Source organism: Misgurnus anguillicaudatus, chromosome 11, assembly GCF_027580225.2.
Source record: "Misgurnus anguillicaudatus chromosome 11, ASM2758022v2, whole genome shotgun sequence".
In the NCBI taxonomy this organism is placed as follows: Eukaryota; Metazoa; Chordata; class Actinopteri; order Cypriniformes; family Cobitidae; genus Misgurnus; species Misgurnus anguillicaudatus.
In genome coordinates, this window is record NC_073347.2 from 6,220,834 (window position 1) to 6,245,338 (window position 24,505).

Below are 24,505 nucleotides of genomic sequence, written 5' to 3' on the forward strand. Positions count from 1 at the left end.
CCAAGTGTAGAGTGCATATAATAAAAAAGTACCGCGTTTGCTGGCTTATACCGATTTTACATGATTGCAGCTAAATCACAAGTAAACATTACAAAATGCCATGACAAAGTTAATTGTGTACGTTGCATTATTTCATAACGCTGTTCGTTATAGTGTCACTATACATGATTATTGCTATTTATCATAATAGTTTGCAAATTGTGCATGTTTACACTATTTACAACCTCTAGGCTTATTTATGTCCTGATAATTATGTGAGATATTGACAACTGTTGTCATGATAATCGCATGACATACTACAAGCAAGCGCAACAACATACAACATAGACCGCAAACAAGTTTACAAATGAGAGATTTACTTACTAGTCCATCAACAAGATCGCCAGATCAGCATCCCATCCAGTGCTGTCTTTTAGCTCACGCCAACGAGTAAAAACCTGACCAAGTGGGACTCTTGTCCGGTTCCTAACACGGTCAGATTCTCTTTTCCTTTTCCTACTCTCTTCCGAACGCGCTTTCTTAACTTTTAAATCGTTTAGCCTCACGTCTCAAATTCGCGCTGCAAGAACCGACAGCCGGATGACGTCAAAGTGCCGTCTCGGATCATTCTTGCGGTACTTTGACGTCATCCGGCGGTCGGTTCTTGCAGCACCACACGAAGTCGAACAAGCCTAACGTGTGTGACGTCGTTGCCGTAAAGCAAGTCGTGATTCTCGCGAGATTTGTCAGGGGCGGTTCTCTCAAGCTTGCATTGGTGGTTTTGATAGCGGCGTCCTCCCCGAGCTTCAACAGGAGGATGATTCGCCCTACTATGACTTTGTTTACCACTGAAATAACTTTGAAGCTGTTATATTAAGGTAGAATAACTGCATAGTGTGTCTTTAATAACTCGCGAGTCGACAAAAGAGACGGATTAAAAACACCAAATGTAAACGTGAATGCGCCTCTCTTGTCCACTTATAATACAATCGACCAAAGCACGTCTTAATACCAGGTGTAAAACCAGGTGAAGACACAGCGTGACTGCCGCACCTGAGAGATCAATGACTGAGGTGAAGGGGGTTGGGAATTGGCTGGTGTCACTACAGTGAGTGACCTGGGTCGCCATTAGCGACCAATAGGGCGCACTCTGCCGGACAAACATGTACTTACATCTTTCAAAAGCATTTAATGTGAAAAACGTTTATATCGGCTGCATATCTGCAGCTTATACACCGATACAGATATATCTGCAACAGGCTCATATCGGCCGATAAAATCGGCAAAACGATAAATCGGTCGGGCTCTAATCTGAATGGAGCTACTATGCAATGACAGTGCACATGATTATCAGTGCATAATGTATGAAATTAAAATAACGCCAAAAAGATTTGCATGTGCAGGATAAAATTTGTAAGAATGTACTTGACATTGCAAGCGTAAAATTTTATTAAGTTTTATTAAGGTGTAAATCAAGTTGCAAGCGTAAGAAACAAGTTTTGCATCATTGTACATAAGTGTAATTCATGTCTTGTAAAACTTCATTATTGAACCAATCAGAAAAGAGAAAACAATAAGTCATCAGGAGCCTCATTTAAAAGCCCTGCCTTCCCACCCGTGCTTGCAAACTCATACGAGCGAGAGAATCGTGACAAAATTGTAAGCGCAGAGGAACCAGTAGATGTCGGGTTATTTCAGGAAATAGTTTTCCCTCCGTATGCAACAAGTCATTTACAACTGGTTTATTTTACACAGATACAGATTCTGCGTGATTAATTAATATTTGCCGTTCATAAACGTGTGCTTTTGATTGCACACCACTGTTTGCAGACTTACAATGCTTTTGGCAGTATTTCAGCGCAAAAACCGTGTGAATACAGTTCATAATTATTTAGTGTAAATATGAAGTTTCAGTTTTACAAGACGTGAATTACACTTACGATTAACAGTACAATGATGCAAAAATTGTTTTCTTACGCTTGCAACTTGATTTACACCAGGAGTGAGTCACGAGTCATCCAACACTTTATACAACACTGGATAACTTATGATTCACTACATGTTTGTTTCGCTTATATAATATGCACTTACGTGCCTATTTCCAGCATAACACAAAAGTCTTTTGTGAGATGTGAGACCGCATGCTACTCATGACCCGGTTGGGACTTTTCAATGAAATCCAGCGTTAAACAAACACACACTCAAAACTCAGCTGCAACCCCTGATGAACAAACTATATCCATTGTTTCCATAACGCTGGCTTTCTTCACCTTACATCCAAAAACACACTTCTTCTTTTGTGCCATTGTTGAGTCTTGATATTAAAGTGATGCCTGTGACTTCTAGCGTCCTCGATTCTCGCTCTCCCACTGATTGACATGTGGGCAATAAGTGCCCATAAAAATAAGTGGCACGGTACGTATGGCTTACCCCTGATACGTCTGCTGGACCCGTAATGTAAAAAAAAAAACTTTCCGAAACTTGTACGAATCCTGCCAACATGCATTCAGCACAATACTCGGTAACGCGTCCAACTGCTTTTTTGACACTTTGTCTATGTTTAGCATGAGAAAACCAACTGTTAAACTGTGTTAATAAGTCAGAATGAATGAAATACCATTGAACCCCTACTTTAACCGAGAATTATACTTTGGATAAAAACTTTACTTTTTATAATAAAGTTGGCATTGGCATGGAATTGCCCATCACTTCTGTGAAGTATTTTTATGAAGGATTAGGAAATTCTATGAAAATTAATATAAATTTGCATGGTTGCAATGCAGCTTTACAGAAAATTCATTTTAGAACAGACAGTACAAAAGACAAGACATTAAGGGGTGGTGTCCCGGACAGGGATAAGCTTAAACCAAGAATATGCCTTAGTTAAAGGAACAGTATTTAAGAAATGTATATCAATTAATCATAAAATGGCTCTGATATGTCACTAGACATTAAGAAATCATTTTCATTTCAAATACTTGGTCTGGTCAGGATATTGTCATTTAAAAAGTGGAGTTGCAGCCCTCAACTGATGTTTATGTTGTCATGTTGTGTATTGGCCACCAGTTGTGTGATTGCAGTACCACTTTTAGCCACAAGTTTTGTGACTGCAATATCAGTTTTGGCCACCATCCTACATACTGTTCCTTTAAATTAGGATATTTAAGTCAATTTTTCAATTCAATTCAATAAAAAAAATTAACATTTAAGTCATTTTTAAAAGCATCATTTATAAAAAAAAAAACATTACTGGTGTATTTCTTGTAGTGTTGTCACAATACCAAAATTATTGTTTCAATACCGATACCATGTCAAGGATTTCGATTCCGATACTTTTTCGATACTTTCCTGAAAAGGGAGAAACACTCTCAAATCTCATTGCTGTGCTTTATTTTAAAAAACGGGACAACATACTAATCATATAACACACTAATAAATGAACATATGAACAGTAGATATATTAAATATTTAAGAAAAATATGAAATATATCAAAATATACAAAATAAATTAGAGCAATGGCATTCAAAGTAAATAAAGAATAATTTTAGCAGCATTATCATTAGCATAGTAAAAAAAAGATAAACAAGTACTTAAACAAATGTATTGCTTTTTGTTTGTTAATGTTAGTTAATACATAAACATTTATATGATAAACAGATTATAGTGCAAATGTGAAAATATACCTCACTGAACGACATGAGGGTTAATAAATGACATGTTTTTGTGAACTTTAAGCACAACAGTATATGGGTTCATTTACTTTTTACCACATTAAAAGTATTTTCTTGTCAGTTAAAAGGCTGTCTAATTTCCTAAATCTGATAACTGTGAGGCGATTGTATTAACTTGGATCATTACAGGCAAATAACAACAATTTGCTAAGTCTTGAATTAATACTTTGGGATGATTATCAATCTCTCATCGGCGTGTCGGTCCTTCAGTGCTTTGCTAGCGCCGTTAGCACGCGGCTCTGTAGCAACGCATATTTGGCTCACTTCACTTGTGTCCTCCGGCTTCCCATGTTTATTTGACTGGCATCCGAAAACACCTTCATGCAGCACTACTGCTTGGCTTTCTAGTACTGTTAAACCAGAGCGAACGAGACAAGGATAGGAGGCGGAGCACTGCATTCTCGTGCACTGTGTGTGTGTGTGCGCCGTTTAAAAGAAAAAGAGAGAGATCGAGAACGCGCTGCTGGGGTTCGCAGATTAAAAAAAAACAACAACGCACAGCTCGTCTCGGAGTATCGATTCCGCGGGACAAGAGTATTGGAATCGTTTTAAATGTTCAGTATCGATATGTATCAAAATATCGATATTTTTGACAACACTAATTCCATGAGACACTCGCACTGATATATTTTAAGATATGTCAGAGCAAGTTGTTTTTGAACAAGACAACACTAACATTTAAGTTAGTCTGGGACTAGGCTTAAACCTTGTCTGGGAAATTGCCCCTATAAGTACAGAGGTAAATGTATAGACGGTTACATCGGACACGCGCTTAAACCAACGACCAAACCAAAGACTTCCGGACGGGTCTGTATTTATTTAACGGCCTGGCTAGTTGCTAAACTGATCTCTGAAACAAATACCTTGTCGAAAATATGTGGAAGTCTACCTGAAGTTGCGTTCAGTCCACAAAAGCTGTTTGTTTTGTTGTTGCTGCTAAAACCGTCTAAACAGGAAAAGTATGAAATATACAGAATAATTGGGATTGGTGCAAATTTTTCATATGATGTTCATTAGTGATGCTAACTGTAAAAATAATTGTCTGTAGTATTGTAATCAAACCGCTTTAGTGCTATTAAACATGTCTGTGTAAAATAAAAAGGGTGTATTAATATGTGGTTTTATTAGAGGGCCAGATTTAAGTTACAAACAGCTTGGGTCAACCCTTAGCCCTTTTTTTTTGCTGAAAAGGCATGGACTTTTGCGACTTTTTTCATATGCATTTATAATAATAATAATAATGCATTTTATTTAAAATGCGCTTTTCATATACCCAAAGCGCTACAACAACATAGCAAATACATCAAAATAGAAATAGAATTGTACAAGTTTCCTGTTTAAAGATACATTTTATGGGAGGAGATTATTTAAATTAATCATGCAATATGATTGACTAAGGTTTGTGCTCATCAGTATTTGTAACGTCCAAAAAAAATATGTCTAAAATGGCGTTGGCAATTATGGAAATTAGATTTTTGCACTCTTACGTCCTGTGTAGTAAATCTGGCCCTAAATGGGCAAAGCCATGTCAAAAAATTGATTTTTTTTATTTTTATTGAGCCTTTGTTAGAAAAGAAAATGTAATCAAAAATAAAATCCATCTCTGTATAAGATAGTGGGTTTTCCGAAGGCAAATCTCCCAACAAAAGGCTTAATGTGTGTGTATGCCCACTTGCATACAAACATGCACAACTAAATGTGTGTGCGCGTGCAGCTCCAGACAGACTTCTCATGGCGAGCGCGAGTCGAAGGTGATGTGATCAAAGCTACAGGAACGAGTTTGATATGCAGAAAACCGGGAGCCTCTGCTGCATTCTGACACCAGGTTCTCATGAGCTCACAGAGGCATTGTGAGGCAGATGAAGCAACAGACCTGTGGGTGCCAGGGCCCAGAGGCTTTAGCATGAGACTGATGTGCGAGGAATCTCAATTGAAGATCACTGTTGCTGAGACCTGAGGGATGAAAGGAACACAGCCGGAGACCGGAGATCACAGGTGCCGCGGACTGGGATTTGGAAGGCCAGGTTACTGGTTGGCATGGATAGAAAGGCAGCTATGAGCAAAGTTGATCCAGGGTTTAGGTAGACCCAGAACTTGATTATTTCTAAACTCATGCTGTTTCATCACAGCGCAGTAGGCATGCACGGGGTCAGTGCTTTGAAATTAAATTGATGTAATCTGATTTGAAAGTACAATCCACAACAATCGAGCGACTGTATTGTACATTCTTTGTATTTTAGTAATAGTATTCAGTGACAAATGAGTTTGTTTTTGCCATATCAGCATAGCGCACGCCCATAATTTGAGTAAAGTGTAAAATTGAGAAAGTGCCCATAATCACAGGTGGTCCATTGGTGGCAAGGTTATAAACTCTGAGCCAGGTGTGACATGATAAATATCTCCACAAATACTTTTCGTCGACCTTCTTAGCCTTATATTTTTACACCTGGCATCGTCGACAATCCTCTCGTTGACCTTCACGGTAGCTTCTCAGCTGTTTGACTGTGCATGACAGAAAAAACAACTAAGCATTTAGCCTCCACCCATTACGATCATGATAAAGAGATAACACACGCCAATGCACCAGCACACGGATGATTTATGGTCCTCACTGTCTGTTCCTCCTCAATACTCCCTCCTCGCGGTCACGACCGCATTACAAATCAGTTCATCTGAAATTTGCCTGACTGCGGCTATAGCAATTCCAATAGCAATTTCGTACTGATTTCATGAAGTCTTAATTGCTGGACATTTTGCCAGTGCCACTTTAAAGGTAGTCGCCACAATCAATGCCTAACCTCTCAAAATGAACCTCGCTTGTATAAAGGTATGTACATTTTCCAATATCTTGTTATTGACGTTCTTGGTCTAATAATTGTTGGTGAGTTAAGTGAGTTAAGAAGTTAACTGCTTGCCGCAGGGCACCGTGATTTAGTGTCATTTGCAAATGCGAACACAATTTCCACAGACTCACTGGGCCTGAATTGTGATTACTGTCCTGTTATTGGCTAGTTCTGTGCCTTGGATATAGAGTTTGTTTGACTTAAAAGCACTGCAATTTTATCATGTGTCTGTCTTGTGTTTTGTAGTGCATGTCTTTTATTTTGAAATGATCATGACTGTATTGTAGATCAATGTTCATGGTCATTGTAGTATTTTGTGTTGCCTCGCCCTAATTGTCTCCATGTGTGTGAATATAGCCCTCATGTTGCTATTATCCTTGGTCAGTTATTGTACTCAATGCTGCTTTTATGTTCCTTGTTCATGGGTTGGATTATGTTTTTCATGTCTTCATCATTAAATCTGATATCTGTACTTAGATCCAAGGCTTTGAACCGGTTCACGGAACGAAAACGAAAACCAGAACTTTTGATGTTTTGCAAGGAACGGAAACGAAACCAGAAACTTAAAAAAAATATATGTTCCGGAACAGAATCGTTTATTGAAAATAATGGTAACCGGGTAATACCATTATTTTTTCGTTCTTTGACAAGATTTCTCTGCAATATGACTCATTGAAGTTCAGTTGCGGTTGTCGATGACTCATCGGAGAAATGAGAAGCTTGCCACCAGCAAGTAGTCTACTCAAGCCCAAATCTGTAATGCTCAATCATTAATAGGTAAATATTGTAGGCTACCAAGTATCTCAAGATGTTTTTTTTTTTTATACTAATAAGTGGTGTAACGGACCGCAGTTGATCCGTGTCCGTACAGATCATGACCCACGCAAATTTAAATAGGGTCAAAGTTGATAATTTGCACGTGTTTCAAAGGCTTGCAAATGTTAACACTTAAGTGATTTTAAACAATTTAACCGCAAAAAAAAAAAAAAAAACGCTAAAGTGACCAATTTCTGTATTTTTCTGTAATTTTTAATTTTTGGTCCAACGTGATTATCCCTAAAAATACATTTCCCTTAGAATACAGAATAAAGCACTGAAGAACAACGTAATTTTCACTTTATGTGTAGCGACTGTTTATGCTGCATATTCTTCCTGAAGCGCCGTTTGGAATTCGTCCTCTATCTGTGTGTGTGCGCGCGTGTTTAAGTGCACTCAAAAGTGCATACACGAAGAGACGCGTTTCAAAAAGCAAGCAAACAATCTTTCTGTTCTTGATGGGACACATACAAACAAAATGATGTCGAAATACCACAGTATTATTTTTCTAATAAAAATGGCAGAAATTGTCCTTGTCTTAATTAATGTATAATGCTGAAACAAATGTAGGCTTTCAGTTATGCCGCTTACATAATGTAGCCTTCTTTAATGTTTGATGACAAGATAAAGACTTAAAAATTATGTATACTAATAATTTAAGTTTAATGTCCTAATGATCAGCCTACTTATTTGTATGTTCCACAGCTGACGTGGAACGTTTTTAACAGGTTCAGGAACTTTATTTCTTTTTTGTTCTATCCGGTTCAGGAACGTCAACTTTAGGGTTGAATCGAAAACCGGAAACGTTAAAATACTTTTTCTGTTCGAAATGAACAGATCCATCTCCTCATCTCAAGTTTGGGACAAAACCATTATTTTAAACAATACATGTGTTCAGTGTGTTTAAATAAAATAACCAGCATATTTATACAATTACCCATAATTTGTTATATTTAAAACCTCGATGACTAAACATCCGGCAGCTTGACTACATGAGTCGTGTACTATAATTTCAGTTGTGTTTATCAATGAGAGACTGGACTGGTGTCTTGGTTTAATTTGACTATTAAAAATACAGTTCACTTCACATCACATAGATTCTGCATGTGATAAATTGACTTCAGAAAGCACAAAGGCAAAGTACAATTATGACAAATCTCGGTTGAAAAATGACATTAGTTGTACTTTTCTGGTTTGGTTTGTTTTGTTCTCTTTGGAGATCTCCCACAGTCTCTCTGTTCATCTCAGATGTAATATCCTACTGAAAATGACCTTATTAGCTAGTGTCATACGGACTGAACAAGAGTAAATATTAGCCTGTAGGCTTGATGCATGTTTCTGTCCTTTCAGCACCGTGTGGTGGGCAGTACAGTGGATCAGAGGGGGTGGTTTTATCCCCAAATTACCCTCTCAACTACACTACGGGCCAGACCTGCTCCTACTACATTACAGTATCCGGAGAATTTGGTGAGTAAATGAAATATAATTTACTTTCAAAGGTCACGCTCATTTGATGGTGTTCCTACTCGTTACATTTTGATGTTTGGTCAGCACCCCATTCGCGTCACTTTTTAATGCATTTTTCATATTGCTTTCATCGAGAAACCTTTGGTGTCAATACAAGATGTGACGGCTATGCGAATCTTACAGTCATTATGAAATTTTATACCATGCGTCTGTTAAATGCTTTATTCTGATTGGTTGAGAAATGTGCCACGGGTGTTGATTATTTTCACACCTGACCTGTCAAATGTCTTAAAATAACCACCAGAGCAATGTTTGTGGTAACCGTGGTATAAGAGGAATAATTGACTCCTGTCCTTTGAATTATTTGAAAATAATTCACACCTGTGTCTAACCCCGCTTCGCGATGTGCCGCATGATCACCTTGGTTGTGTATTATTTTTTAAATAATTAAATGGCCTGTCGTCAATTGTTCCTTATATATAATAGTGTATAAATTTGCCACGATCATGTAAAAAAAGATATATGTTTACTTCATAAATGCATCATAATCAAAATGGTTGTATTTGTTGTACTGATTTTCAGTATGATGTTTCTCATTTAAGGTGAAAATAACATCTTACAGTATATGTTTCATATATAATATAAAAAGCACTGTACGAATATTTTTTGTGTCCTAAACATATTAATATTTTAGCAATTCACAACATCAGTTCATATTTTTTCTATGCTTTGAAACGTGCTTTGATGCACCCTAAGTCGCTGACATATATTTTTGGGAGTACCTTATATCCACAACTGCACAAAAGCCGAGTATACTAAATCCATTACAAATCCTTGCATACCAAATAGGCTTCCTAAACCACACTGCTAAAAAACAACATGCTTTCCTCCAGATCAAGAGCTTTAGCAGAAAGTTTACAGAAGTGTCTCAGAGCTGACAGAAATATTTACAGAGTCTCTATCTTGGGCCCTTCAGCGCTACTGAACTGTTTGAGTCTAAAGCGAGGGCCAATGTCTCATTACAGAGGAGATAATAGAGTCATCCCTTTGCCCTGTGTGACCTCACAGCTTAGCTGGCTCTCGTACCGGCTCCTGACACGCACAGCATGGCTTTGTGATTTCACTGGTATCTCGTCCCCTACCGCGTGAACCATGTGTCCTTTCTGGCAAGCCTACAAGTTTAATCACAGCTTTATCGCTGGTCTCAGGTCAGAGGGAATAGACTAGATGTGACCAAACATGCATGTAATGCATACATTATAGGCAGAGGTTCACGAATAGAATGTCCAAACTTAAGTACAGTGAGGAAAAAAAGTATTTGAACACCCTGCAATTTTTCAAGTTCTCCCACTTAGAAATCATGGAGGGGTCTGAAATTGTCATCGTAGGTGCATGTCCACTGTGAGAGACATAATCTTAAAAAATCTAGAAATCACAATGTATAATTTTTTAACTATTTATTTGTATGATACAGCTGCAAATAAGTATTTGACACCTGAGAAAGTCAATGTTAATATTTGGTACAGTAGCCTTTGTTTGCAATTACAGAGGTCAAACGTTTCCTGTAGTTTTTCACCAGGATTGCACACACTGCAGGAGGGGTTTTGGCCCACTCCTCCACACAGATCTTCTCTAGATCAGTCAGGTTTCTGGCCTGTCACTGAGAAACACTGAGTTTTAGCTCCATCCAAAGATTCTCTGTTGGGTTTAGGTCTGGAGACTGGCTAGGCCACGCCAGAACCTAGATATGCTTCTTACAGAGCCACTCCTTGGTTATCCTGGCTGTGTGCTTCGGGTCATTGTCATGTTGGAAGACCCAGCCTCGACCCATCTTCAATCCTCTAACTGAGGGAAGCAGGTTGTTCCCCAAAATCTTGCAACACATGGCCTGATCATCCTCTGCTTAATACAGGGCAGGCGCCCTGTCCCATGTCCCGAAAAACACCCCCAAAGCATGATGCTACCACCCCCATGCTTCACAGTAGGATGGTGTTCTTGGGATAGTACTCATCATTCTTCTTCCTCCAAACACGTTTGGTGAATTTATGACCGAATCGTTCTATTTTGGTCTCATCTGACCACATGACTCTCTCCCATGACTCCTCTGGATCTTCCAAATGGTCATTGGCAAACTTAAGACGGGCCTGGACATGTGCTGGTTTACGCAGGGGAACCTTCTGTGCCATGCATGATTTCAAACCATGACGTCTTAGTGTATTACCAATAGTAACCTTGGAAACGGTGTTCCCAGCTCTTTTCAGGTCATTGACCAGCTCCTCCTGTGTAGTTCTGGGCTGATTTCTCACCTTTCTTAGGGTCATTGAGACCCCACGAGGTGAGATCTTGCATGGAGCCCCAGTCCGAGGGAGATTGACAGTCATGTTTAGCTTTTTCCATTTTCTAATGATTGCTCCAACAGTGGACATTTTTTCACCAAGCTGCTTGACAATTTCCCCCGTAGCCCTTTACCAGCCTTGTGGATGTATACACTTTTGTCTCTAATGTCTTTGGACAGCTCTTTGGTCTTGGCCATGCTAGTAGTTGGATTCTTACTGATTGTATGGGGTGGACAGGTGTCTTTATGCAGATAACGACCTCAAACAGATGCATCTAATTAAGGATAATAAAGTGCAGGTAGACTTTTAAAGGCAGACTAACAGAGTCAGAATTCTAGCTGATAGACAGCTGTTCAAATACTTATTTTCCTCACTGTATATACACGGATGCCAATTTGAGTTCTTTTAAATGAGTAATTAGGCATATAGAAAACTTCAAATTATATTTTCTTTAATAAAAACAATTTACAGAGATAACAAAGATAACCAAAGTAGCGAACACTTGAAATTGGTTTGAATCAAATTTTGAAAGCACAGGCTTAAAACAATTGACAGAATTGTCAAAATTATTACAACTACCCCCGGCCTCTCCTATTTTCAAAAATGCCATGGTACATGTCCAAAGATATATAATTCATGAGTCTTTATGTGCCATCCAATAAAAATAACTGGTTTATACACTCTTAAAACTAATTTTAACCCATCTCTGGGGCAATTAGGGACGAACCCAACCTGTTGGGTTGTAATTTAACCTAGGTTATTTTCACCCAAAATGCTACGTGGTTATGCAAGTCAGTTCAACCTACTAAGTTTTGACTTGTGATAAGTTGGCATAACTTAGAAAACCAAGTTGAAAATGATTACCTACATTTGTTAAGTTAAAGTAACATCAAAATATATGTTGATTTGATATCATTTTTTGCAGTGTACCATTCCCCGCCATACAAATATATCAAAAATCATACAAATATATCAAAAGAAAGAACAGAACCTCTGCTTTCAAACAAGCAAACGGAAAAAATATGTTTGTTATCTTTTTATAACCACTTATTTATGGTTAGGTTTCTTCAAAAATAAAAAGCTGAGATAATTGCATTTTGTTAAGGAATTTTGTTAGAGATCAGATTCAGAACGATGATCAAAACATACACAGAGTTTAAAATTGGTAAAATTAGTTTTTGCTTCAGTTTTTTTATAAATTGGGTAAGAGCCTTATCTAGTGGATAATAGTGGAATTACAGATTACCGTAAAAACATCAAGAAAAGCGTCATTGGCAGATTTTTTATTTTTTTTTTAATTGACAACATAACTCGTCAATGGCGGGGAAAAAGTTAATTTAACTCAACAGCTGGGTTTGTCCCTTTTTGACCCAATGCTGGGTTAAAAAATAACCCATCAGTTTTACAGTGTAATTTCACAGTCCTATGAAAGATATTCCCATCTCTCCTTTATTGACTATGATTGTAAGAGACATAACTATAGGGGTCAAATTTGACTTTGTTTTCACAATACAAAAACGCAGTTATGCGATATGGGTTTTACTAGACGCCTGGTGTTGATTCGCAATTTTATTATAAATTATAAATGTGATTTTGTATACCTCTTTTACTGTAGGGATTCGATGTGACAAGGTAATACATGCTTGTGTGCAGGCAGCATGTTATGAACACTTATAAAACCATCACTCTGTGGCGAGCGTGTCTATGGGAAATTTATGTAACGTTTAGGCTTTAAACTCGATGGACTTCATCTCCCCCAGCAGTGGCTGCTAGTAACACGCTCAACGCTTTTCATTTTGTCCCCTCAGTGGTGTTTGGGCAATTTGCCTATTTCCAGACAGCCATGAACGACTCCGTTGAGCTGTTTGATGGTCCCAATCAGAATTCCAGGCTGCTAAGCTCACTGGCTGGCTCTCATTCCGGTAAGTAATAGCTTTACATTTCCCCCAGTTTTCTTGCTTTGAGTTTGCTTTGAAATTCACTACCCTTAAAAGAACTAAACCAAACGGGCCTGTTTTTAAAAAAAGTACGATAAAGCGCTGACAATTGAACTGAGAACGAGGTCTCAAGTGAGCTTTAATGGTTTCTGTCTGAGGGGGGAGAATCAGTTTTGGGAAACGTTTGCTAATAGTTTCGTGTTAGTTTTTAATCGTTGTACTTTTCTGCTATATTCACAGCCAGTCGGTAAACCCCCAGGCATACTTCACTCGTCTTTTTATTTGATTTTTTATTTCTTTCACTTAGTAAAAATACTGTGTATTTTTCAACATACTTTTAGACACTTAAGTTACACTTTAGCAAAGTATTTATTTCTGGATTTTAGTCCATGTTTAACTGCTTTGAGGCACCTATGTGGTCTATGCTAAAATATTGTATAGATATCATTTTTTAAGAAGTAGCAAATCACAGTTTATATCTGTTTAAAGCCAAACCTGTCAAATGCAAAGACATTCGATAAATTTTTAAGTGGCTTAAGTATAAATCTGGAATCTGTGTCCCTGGCTTGTTGTTTTGTGGTGTCGGACTCAGTGTTATCCCAACAGCTTTCCATTGAATTATTGTGGGTATTATCGAGTGAAAGGTAATAAAGTGGCCAGCAAAAGAGAATCAAGGCTAATTCCACCGTCTTTTCAGGATTGATGGTTGCCATTGGACACAAACAGTTTGTATGGCATTTTTATACTGTATATTGTCACGCTCCGCTGTGCAACGTTATATTCCTGTGGGAAGTGCTGTAAATTCCTATCATTTCTGTCTTTACTGCTTTTGAACAGTGGGCCAGATATTCTGACAGGCCACTCAATTCATAGTTGGAGTATTTAACCCAGCAGGCTCACACTTGCCATCTATATCTGGGTTATGTTCCTGAAAGATGTGGCTTTGTAAAAGTTCGCTTATTTTGACTCTAAACCCACATACTGTAGATTCGCTATAGGGTAAGTTGCTATTTGGGTTGATTTTGATATTTATTTACCCACTGCATCTGCAAACATGGCAAAGACATCTGGAGTTTTTCATTGAGAATCCATCAGTTTTAGTTTCATTCTTGCTGACCTCCTCTATCCCACACGCCCCGGAGGCTGATCGCAGTTATTAAGCCATCCGTCATGTAAGCTACCTTAAGACTACAGTTTGTTGCAGCGCGCTTACTTCCACAACAACTCTTTTTGGGAAAGTCTTTGTGAGGCTTTAACGTCAGCTGTGTTGTCTCGTTGCAGGGGAGACGCTGCCCCTGGCCACCTCCAACCAAATCATGCTGTGGTTCACTACGAAAAACGGCCCCTCCGCCAAAGGTTTCCATTTCGTTTACCAAGGTAAGTGCAAACTCCACTTGCAATCGATATCAAGTGACCATATGGAGTCAAGGATTGGTTTTAATTGAGCACATTCTAGCCTTTTTCCTATATGTCAGAACACTAACTCACGTTCTCATTAATCACCAGTTTATTTTGCAGCAGCTGATATTCATCACAGGAAACTTTGATCATTTTTCAGAAATGAAATAATTGCAGCAAATTACAGCTTGATTGAAAATCACACACAGCAATATTCTGTTCACAAAAAATATATTTACTGATCTGTGAAGTGAAGGTGACGTGATTCTCCAGTATGGTAACCCATACTCGAAATGTATCCTCTGCATTTAATGAGTAGTGAACACACACACTACAAACTCTGAACACACACACACACGCTGGGCTGCTATCACTCCAGCGTCCAGTGAGCAATTGGGGGAAACATATCTTGTTCATGGGCACCTCAGTCACAACCTGCTTGTCGTGAGAATCAAATCAACGTCCTTTGGATTACAAGCCCGGCTCTCAGGTCAGGACTGCCCCAGTGGTTTCTTTGTATATTTGTTGACAAATCACATGTGTCCTATTGAGTGGAAAAGACAAAATAGTTTGTGACGAAAATGACATCATTGTGGAGTTGGGGGGGGGGGGGTGGGTCGTGCATGTTGAGTTCGCAAGATCCCAATTGGTGTGGCGGTGTGCACGGTATTTTTGTATCTGTGTGCGCGGCCCCAATTACGAAAATTACAGACCTTGAGGCGAATCTTGCCAAGCAAGCATACATGTGATGCATCTCTTTCATGCAAAACAATGCAAAGACTTTATCTGACAGTCTTAAAGTATAGAAAGTTTACTATTTAAAACAAGAATTGTTAAACATACGATTCCGAATTGTTGCCTTATATATAAGTCGCCTCATGTTGTTTAAAATAATATAATAACAGCAAGCAGTGTTGTGCCTGAACGAGTTCATTGAACGAAAGTTCATGAACTCGTTCATATTTTGGGCGAATGTGAACTGAACGTACTGCATTACTGCCTGATGAACGTTACTGTGAACTTGTTCATTCTGGTGTTTGTGAACGGCACGCTCTCTCAGTTTAACATCGTTCAATAGGGTGCCAGATTTCTATAGAGTCTTCCAGGCGAAAACCCGGCTAAAACACACTGTAAACAGGCCTTAATGTGTATCAGAAAAAACACCCAATCTGGCAACACCAGCGTTTCACGGCTGCATGCGTCTTAAAAACAAAAAGAAGCATGGAGGTGACACACTGACTCTAGACGCTGCTGAAATCCTTGCCGCGCCACTCACATAGTTTAACATTAAATAACATCATATTTGTCCCAAATCGTTAACAATTAAAATAGGCTGCTAACGCATATTCTGGATCTTGAAATAGACTCTGACTAAGCTCAAGCTATTTAACGTGCATGTGTGGTGTGCAATACCTGCGAGTTGTCCTACACGCGACGTCGCGCAGCGCTTCTCGCCCGGTGGGCGACCCCCTTGAAGCACCCGGCTAGCCTTTCAAAGTATGTGCAAGCAAATACAAAAATTAAAAGACAGTCAATGCTTATGTAAACCCTGGTTGGATAAGGATTTAAAGTTGGATATGAAGATAAAATCTGACGCATTTAGCTTCAGTGTTAAAACTGATCAAATTTATGCTGGCAAGCTTGGGATTCCCCCGTCTCCTGACATCATTGTAGTGCTTGTGGCGCAACGTCCTGGGGATGCCAGCTGATGAGACAATTGTGGCAATTTCCTCTCACGCCTGTTTAACCGACGCTGATTTGGGCGGGTTTCTCCCATCCCCATACAAAACAACTTCTCTGTCTTTGACTGCTCTAACAAGAACGTCGGTCTCCTCGGCTGTGAACCGCTCCTGCAATAATAGCAACCCGCCATGGAACTTGCGCACTTTTGTTTAAAGGGAATGTTGGATGACGTTCTGATTGGTTTATTTGACGTTATGCCCAAGCCACACCTATGAATAATGAACCTACTTCAGACCAACCACTTATTGATTTGCGCCTGGCCAGGAAAATAGCAACAGCGCCCACAACATGATCTCACAAAGTTCCGTGGGATAGTCACGGAATTTTGTGCTAATTTTTCCGTGGCATTCTCACCGATCTCCGCATTTTTCCGTGGGCCTGCTACAGACTGTCTTTTTCCGTGGCATTCTCACGGATTGGTTACTCAACTGCTTTTTCCTATTTTCAAACCATTTTCGCTTCGGTTTAGGGTTAGATTTGGTGTTTGCGTTAGTATGTCACTTTAAATATTGGTTTACACTATTTTTTCAGATTTATTCTTTTATATTTTCTAAACTTTAAACAATTGTTGCCTGGCGTTGGGGTTAGAGTTGGGTTTGGGTAGGGATGTCATTTCATGTAAATCTAACCCTAAACCGAAGCATAATGGGTAAGAAAATAGGACAAAACAGTTGAGTAACCAATCCGTGAGAATGCCACGGAAAAATACAGTCCGTGAGAATGCCACGGAAAAATGAGCACAAAATTCTGTGACTATGCCACGGAAATTCCTGAGATCAGGTTGGCACCCAAGATCCGCCCACAAAGTCACTTGCACTTTGCGCTTCGCACTTGCGTTTCAAATCATTAAAATAGGGCCCATAGTGAGTTTCAGTTGTCAGTTAATTTCTTCCTTCTTTTTTTTTTTATTTTCTCGAAAAAACATAAAATTGACTTAAGATACAAATGCAAATAATAAAGGAGGTCTTGAATTTCTCAAAAATATCAATAAGTAATTTTTGACCAAAAACGAAGTTACTGCCTTTTGCCTTTGTAGGGCAGATTTTACAGGTATTATTTATGCTAACATTACACACTAACTAGGGTTTAAAAATGGGATCAGAAAGAACTTGACCTTTAACACAAAATCAACAGTAAATGACACATAATGTGGTAAAAGTTTAATGCATAAAGATTAACAAAATAAATGATCACATCCTTTCTAAGAGTGTGCTGATACCGTCTATAAATATTGATAAGATACGTAGATTTTCATGTTTCAAGATAGAAAGCATGTGGCTGTGACACTGGTTAATCTTTTAAAACTATAAATAAACGGCATTTAAGAAATAATTGCTGAAGACATTTTATATATCATGATAATCAATCGTATGATTTTAATGATGTCATCATAGCAACAGAGAAAAGCTGAAAACTGTTAGTCTGAATAAACGCAAGGCTTGGGACCCCTCAAAGGTTTATAGTGATAAAGATGATGGTATTGAAATATAGAGGCCGGCCTGCTGATCAGTATGCCTGAGCCTGCTTACCGAGGAAATAGCCTTTATATTTCACACAGAGAATCACAGCCACAATCACAATGTCATAACCAATACACAATAGAGTCAAATGAGGAAAGGACTCGAATCTGATATCATTTGTAATGCATTTAGCTCTAAGTAAAGCCGATTGGAGGAATGATTTCTAAGCTGTTCTCAAGGATATTTTGAGATTTGCCTCCCCGCGGAATTTTACGCTTTTTAGAATCTTTATTTTTTTGCGGAAGCGATCACCGCACCGCTTCAGTTTGATATCTGTTGCATTTAAATGACTAGTCCCTTACTTTCCTGATTCGGCAGATAGAAGTGTGCCTCAGGCACGTAATAAATGAAATATATGAATTACGCTTTTTAAAATCAGCTGCTGTATTAAAAGATAGAATAGAAATCTTTCACGGGCACATCTGATCATGCTAACACACACGGCGCAGGCCAGCTACGTCTCTTTATATCTCTCCTAACCGTTTTCTAGTGTACAGCGATGGGTATATGAGAAATGCTCTCTGACAGTTAGGACAGTTCATTTGGCTTATAGAGGTATCCACTTGATGGTGGATGTTCCCACCAGCCTCTTCCTATACATGCACATCCGTCAGATAAAAGTTAAGGCACAAACAGAGGCAGAGCCAAAGTTCGCAAGAAAAAACAGCAAAACTAGAAAAGTCCTATAGGATCACGAAGATGCATTTGAAAACAGGTAAGATGTGATCTCGGGGTACAAAAAGTACATTGGTTCACAGTCTACACTGATGTATTTGTAGGAAAACAATTGGTTGTAAATATAGAGCATCGATCTTCCTATTTTGGCAAGATCATGAGTGCGTTCTTGTTGCTATAAAATGTTAGCTGTTGTTTTTGTTTTGAGAGCTTGCATTTGTTCATCGCAGACTAGAAAATCTCATAACGCATTGTGTGAAAAAAATGATAGTGGTGGACAGCAGGGCAGCTCACCAGGTTTTGGAACAGAGCCATTGTGCGTGTTCTTCGAGGTACCATATGGCACATCTGCTCGATTTTGATTAGAGATCTGTTTCCTTATCACTAGCCGTTCCACGTACCAGCGATACCCAGTGCAGTTCCATTCCGGAGCCCCGATACGGCAGGCGGATCGGGTCGGAATTCTCGGCCGGCTCTATCGTTCGCTTCGAGTGCAACCCCGGGTACCTCCTCCAGGGATCCAAAGCCATCAAGTGCCACGCGGTCCCTAATGCACTAGCACAATGGAATGACACCATCCCAAATTGTATAGGTAAGCTAGCCTGGATTTCTTCTAGCCTGTTCATGTTTTATTCAAAGCAAAACAATTCGGTATGACTGAGTGCTAGAAATAGAGCAGTACAGACAGTATAAATTCCTTTTCACTTTCAGTTGCTTGCTAACAGGTGCTGTCATTCAAATGTTGATATATAGGGCTGGCTTTTCTCAAGACATCCTGAGGGATGTAAATGCGGGGGTTCTAGTGGTTTTGCTAACCTTAAAGTAACTAACACGGGTTAAGAATCGAGCTGGAGGACGAAATATAAGTGTCCTCCATGAGGCTTTAAAATGTCAGGCCTCTGGTTAATTGATATCTTTTTGTGCAGCCAACCACGAGGGGCCAAACGCTGGGTCTCTGGGCAACAGCCTTCAGTTTAAAGGCCTAACCTTCTGGCTTTAATAATGTTGTCATTATCTATAGTTCTGTCACGTTTTATTACTCCCAAGGTACGCTCTCTGTTCTCATTTCAGCAAGCTTTCAAAATTTCGCTTTAGCAATTACAAATCTAAATGTAGATATCTATTTAATATTAATGCATATTTATTATATTTTGCCTGTTACATACAGCCTAAAAGTTTTCAAGATTTCAAATATCAACATTGGCTTTCAGAGATCATGCACCCCGCCTTTAATGACAGTTGGTTGACATGTAGTTGCAAAGTTACTTATACTGTAGTTAGTCTAAAGTGGACTATCAAAATAAATTGTAACCTAATATGCATAAAAAAGATAATATTTACATTTTGATAATGCTACAGCATAGCCTGCACAAAACAAGGCAATATAGGTAGATACTGCGTTTCAATCTGACTGCTTTAAAACATAAAATGGCCAGTTTGTATGGCTTTACAAAGAATAAAAGGTTATTTCTCAGAATGACATCAGAAGTGTTTTGTCATAGTGTAATCTGTGTTTTAGGAAAGCAATGATCGGTTCGGTTCACAACACCTCAGGCATAATCACATTCTGTGTCAAAGGAGTCAGTTTTCTGTCTCACAAGATGCCGTTCAGGCACTTGCATGCTTTCGAGCTCAGCGTGAGCCCAATTTTTTCTGTGTTTTGCTTTATAGTTCCATGCAGCGGGAATCTGACAGACAGGAGAGGCACCATCCTATCCCCCGGCTTCCCAGAGCCTTATGGGAACAGCCTGAACTGTGTGTGGAAAATCATTGTCACTGAAGGTGCTGGTATCCAGGCAAGTACAAAAGAGTCATGACACGCAGCAAAGCTGCACCGTTGGAAAAGATTTCATCACATGCAGCATGGGAGCAACATGATAAAAGTTCATTTTAGCGTCGTTAAATGTGGTTTATGTAAAACAAGGTGCTTTATGTAAATGCAATAAGTAGTTCCAGCAATTCTGCACTTTTTTTGTGGTTCACCGTATGATGAATTATCATAGCAATTCCATAAACTGTAGCCTATTCGGCTTAAGAACCATCCATTCATATATAAAGAGGCTGTCTAATCAACATGTTAAACATGCATGGCCACTTTACATGTTTTGATAGATTTTCATTGGTCATGATTTGTGTCTCTCATGTTTTCTTTGCAGATTCAAGTCATGAGCTTTGCCACCGAGCATAACTGGGACTCATTAGAAATCTATGATGGCGGGGATATGACTGCTCCAAAGCTTGGGAGCTTTTCAGGTTTGTATTGTCTTTATTAATCCCCTTTTAATTGTGTATTTCACTAATAGTCTGTTAGGGTAATATAGCATCTGATTTACAGAAGTTCTTCTCCAGCACATTTGCATATCACGCAGTTCTTTATAGCTCATTAAGTTTTCATATTGCAATAAAAGCCAGAGCCAGTCCCCTCTACAGATTTAATGCTTCCAGATTCATGGAAATGCTGAAATTAGTCCCATTCTTGGTAGGCTGTCCCGGAGCCATCCTTTACATAACAGATGAGTGGCCTCATTTTAGATTTGGATGATTAACGGGATCAGTTCTTACACCCTTCTGAGTACCAGTTGGCAACCGACCGCCCACATTTATTCCATCCCAATTCATTATAGTATCAAGATTCCCTGTGCTATAGCAGCAGTTGAGACTAAAAGAATGTTAAGACTAAAATAAATGATATTATTACTACTTGTAATGTTTTAGTGTAATGTTCATTCAGGTAAATTAGAACAATTTGTGATGAGTGTCAAAGTGTCCCAATTTTCCTGAAATTCCTAATATTTTACCTTATGCAGAAATTATATAATAATAATAATATTAATAATACAAACAACGACATTGACAACAATGACAGTAATAATAACAGCAGTAATATAAACATAGTAATGACAATGACAGTAATAATAGTGGCAGTAATAATGACGACAGCAATTGAGGGTATGTGCATATCATCACCGTCGGCGTCGGCCCAATAAGTGGCAAAAGACAGAGCGGCAGCATTTGAGTACAGCGTGACATTGGGAAATGGGAAAAAGCTGTTGCGCGATAGAGTGTACTAACAGATTAACAAGAATTTGGAGCTATCGTTTTACAGACTGACAAAAAACACAGAAAGGAGAAGTAAATTGATCGTTCATGCCATGTCCACAGACCACACGTGGGTTGATAAGTTGCTAGGGTCACTATCAAGCAGAGGGTTTACTTTCTACTTTTTTTGTTTTTTTTCCGTGTTTTTCTTTGGAAAACATACATTCCAAAGCATTTTATAATAATTTTTACATTTTATAAATAATACGTTTTTGTTTTACATTTAATATTTATCTACATTAACGTACTTTTACTCAAGTAAAAGTACACAATTGAAATGTAATTAGGTATTAAATAAATTTGAATATGCAATTTTAAAGAATACACATTGTGATTATATGCTTTAGAATGTAGTGAAGTAATGTTTTTCCCAATACAAACATCCTAATAAAGCACAGAAGTATTGCCCACCTCTGCTGTCAAGTCCAACAAAATTTAATTTAAGTTGATAATAGTCACTTTTACTTGCATTTTCGCAGCAGCCGATATGAAAACCAGCCATTTTGTTGCACATTTTGCCACTCAAACGGACGAGCTCTTGCGTGGTCAGGTGGAAAATTGACGTCAATGCATACCCTCTAAAATGATGACAGTAATAATGACGGCAGTAATAATGACGGCAGCAATAATGACGGCAGCAATAATGACGGCAGCAATAATGACGGCAGCAAAAATGACGGCAGCAAAAATGACGGCAGCAATAATGACGGCAGCAATAATGAGGGCAGCAATAATGACGACAGCAGTAATAATGACGACAGCAGTAATAAAGACGACAGCAGTAATAATGACGACAGCAGTAATAATGACGACAGCAGTAATAATGACGACAGCAGTAATAATGACGACAGCAGTAATAATGACGACAGCAGTAATAATGACGACAGCAGTAATAATGACGACAGCAGTAATAATGACGACAGCAGTAATAATGACGACAGCAATAATGGAGGCAGCAATAATGGAGGCAGCAATAATGGAGGCAGCAATAATGGAGGCAGCAATAATGGAGGCAGCAATAATGATGACAGCAATAATGATGACAGCAATAATGATGACAGTAATAATAACGACAGTAATAATAACAACAGTAATAATGACGGCAGTAAAAATATAATATTCATATTAATATTAATAATAGTAATAGTAATAGTAATAATAATAGTACTTATAAAAATAGTAATCATCATCAATCATTATCTTATTCTCTTTCTCCTCCTCCTCTTCTTCCTCATCATCCATATCATCATCATCATGATTTTCATTATTAGTGGCAGTAGTAGTAGCTGTAGTAATGTAATGTGCTGCATGGGTTTATTATCTTAAGTTTTGATGGTTTTAAATGAATTATCCATAAAGAGGGTCTTATACAACTACATGCGCTCTGCTAGGGAATAAAAAGTATATTACCTGTATATTTATATCATCTATAACGTTGGCACAGATAATGAGCATGTATACAAATAAATAACACACAAATCCCAGTCTCACAGCAGGATTAGACCAACAGGGCAAGATCTTTCTTTGAAAGTGGAGGCTTAACCTTTATTTTTTTGACGTTCTCTCTGTGGACCAAATTGTGTTCAGGCCTCTAGCAACACTTTCAACAGGATTGTAATGAACTCAACCTCAGTGGCAAACTAGCATGCTGGTGAAAGGTCACCCGACCAGGGAGCTTCATTTGCCCCAAAACATGTTTACACTGGCACTTCACACCGTCTGGCACTCACCTTCTCCAGTCCAGGCTCTCCAAAGTCTCTAAATGCTAAAGCATCTTTACAGAGGCTCCTGAGACGCCTGATTGCAGTCGATGATTGAATTTAATGACAAAATGGCAATTTCCCCTCATTGAGATCTCAATGGTTTAGATTATGCAGGCCCGCAGTCGTTTGTGAGCATTGGTATGGCATGGCAGGAAATCAGGATCCAGAGTCATTATGCATGATGTTTGGTGGTCCATTAAAACGCTCGCTTCACACTATTCTCACACGCACGCCCAGCTTTTATTATCCCGCACGCTCGCCCATCACAATCGGCCATTTCATTGTTCCTCTAGTCACAAATCCATTATGATAATACCCTTAATTAAACTGTCAGATAAGTTTTGTGTTTCTGTCACCGTGCACTTTGCATCACGCAGGATTAATTGCGTCTCTACAAATACCGATTTAATTACAGCTATGTGCATTTTTGTGTCTTTAAAAAGTTATCGTTATCATTATTTACCTCATTTTGTCTGCTCTTTATGATTCTAAAGAAGAAACATGGTTGAATTCAAGCTATTATCGCTATCTCCCCAAAGGATGCCTTTTAATTGCGAACAGCGGTGCATTTGCAAATTTCTGAAAAAAGGTTCCTCTTGTTAGTGCGGCTCCTTCTCAAATCCTTGTAATCCTTGTGAATAGGAAACCTTGTCATTCAATCTGTTTGAAATGTATTTTCTCTCAAATCACTGAATTTTAGCAAACACCACAACCAGCGGTGAGGGTACATAAGTGCCAGGGTGGTTGATGGCTGGCCCACCCAGTTAGAAGAGGCACAAAATATTTTCCACTCGGTTTAAAATTTCTAGCCTCACCACTCATCACAATGTTTTCCTGAAAAATTGTTTGACGTCATGTACTGCCAAAATTTTGCAGGCACAGCCATGGTCACCATTCACTTGCATGGATAAGGCAGCTTGACAGTTCTTCTGTACAGTACTAATATTACTGTTCCTGTAGCTCAGTTGGTAAAGCGTTGCATTTGCAGTGAGAAGGTCATGGGTTTGATTTCCAAGTAAAACACATGCAGAATGTACTGCTTTAATGAAATAGATAAAAGCATCTGGCATCTAGACTACGACGTTATGTGAGCTGTTATCCTTCTGTAATTGTACCATACTCTCTGAAGCAAAGTCCATCTGAGTCTCATCTGATCACCTTAGGATTCGTTCTAGATTGCCTTGTACCTAATAGAGA

General features: G+C 38.7%; 1 protein-coding gene across 2 annotated transcripts in view; it reads left to right on the forward strand.

The window, feature by feature from the left end:
- The window catches only part of csmd1a (CUB and Sushi multiple domains 1a), a 696,936-nt gene that overhangs the window by 549,615 nt on the left and 122,816 nt on the right, over positions 1-24,505 (forward strand). For both annotated transcript variants that reach the window (XM_073872919.1, XM_073872920.1), the window contains exons 31-36: positions 8,721-8,837; positions 12,982-13,095; positions 14,392-14,487; positions 18,835-19,038; positions 20,118-20,242; positions 20,603-20,699. In XM_073872919.1, the coding sequence (XP_073729020.1) occupies positions 8,721-8,837; positions 12,982-13,095; positions 14,392-14,487; positions 18,835-19,038; positions 20,118-20,242; positions 20,603-20,699 (753 nt within the window). The remainder of the gene's footprint in view (positions 1-8,720; positions 8,838-12,981; positions 13,096-14,391; positions 14,488-18,834; positions 19,039-20,117; positions 20,243-20,602; positions 20,700-24,505) is intronic.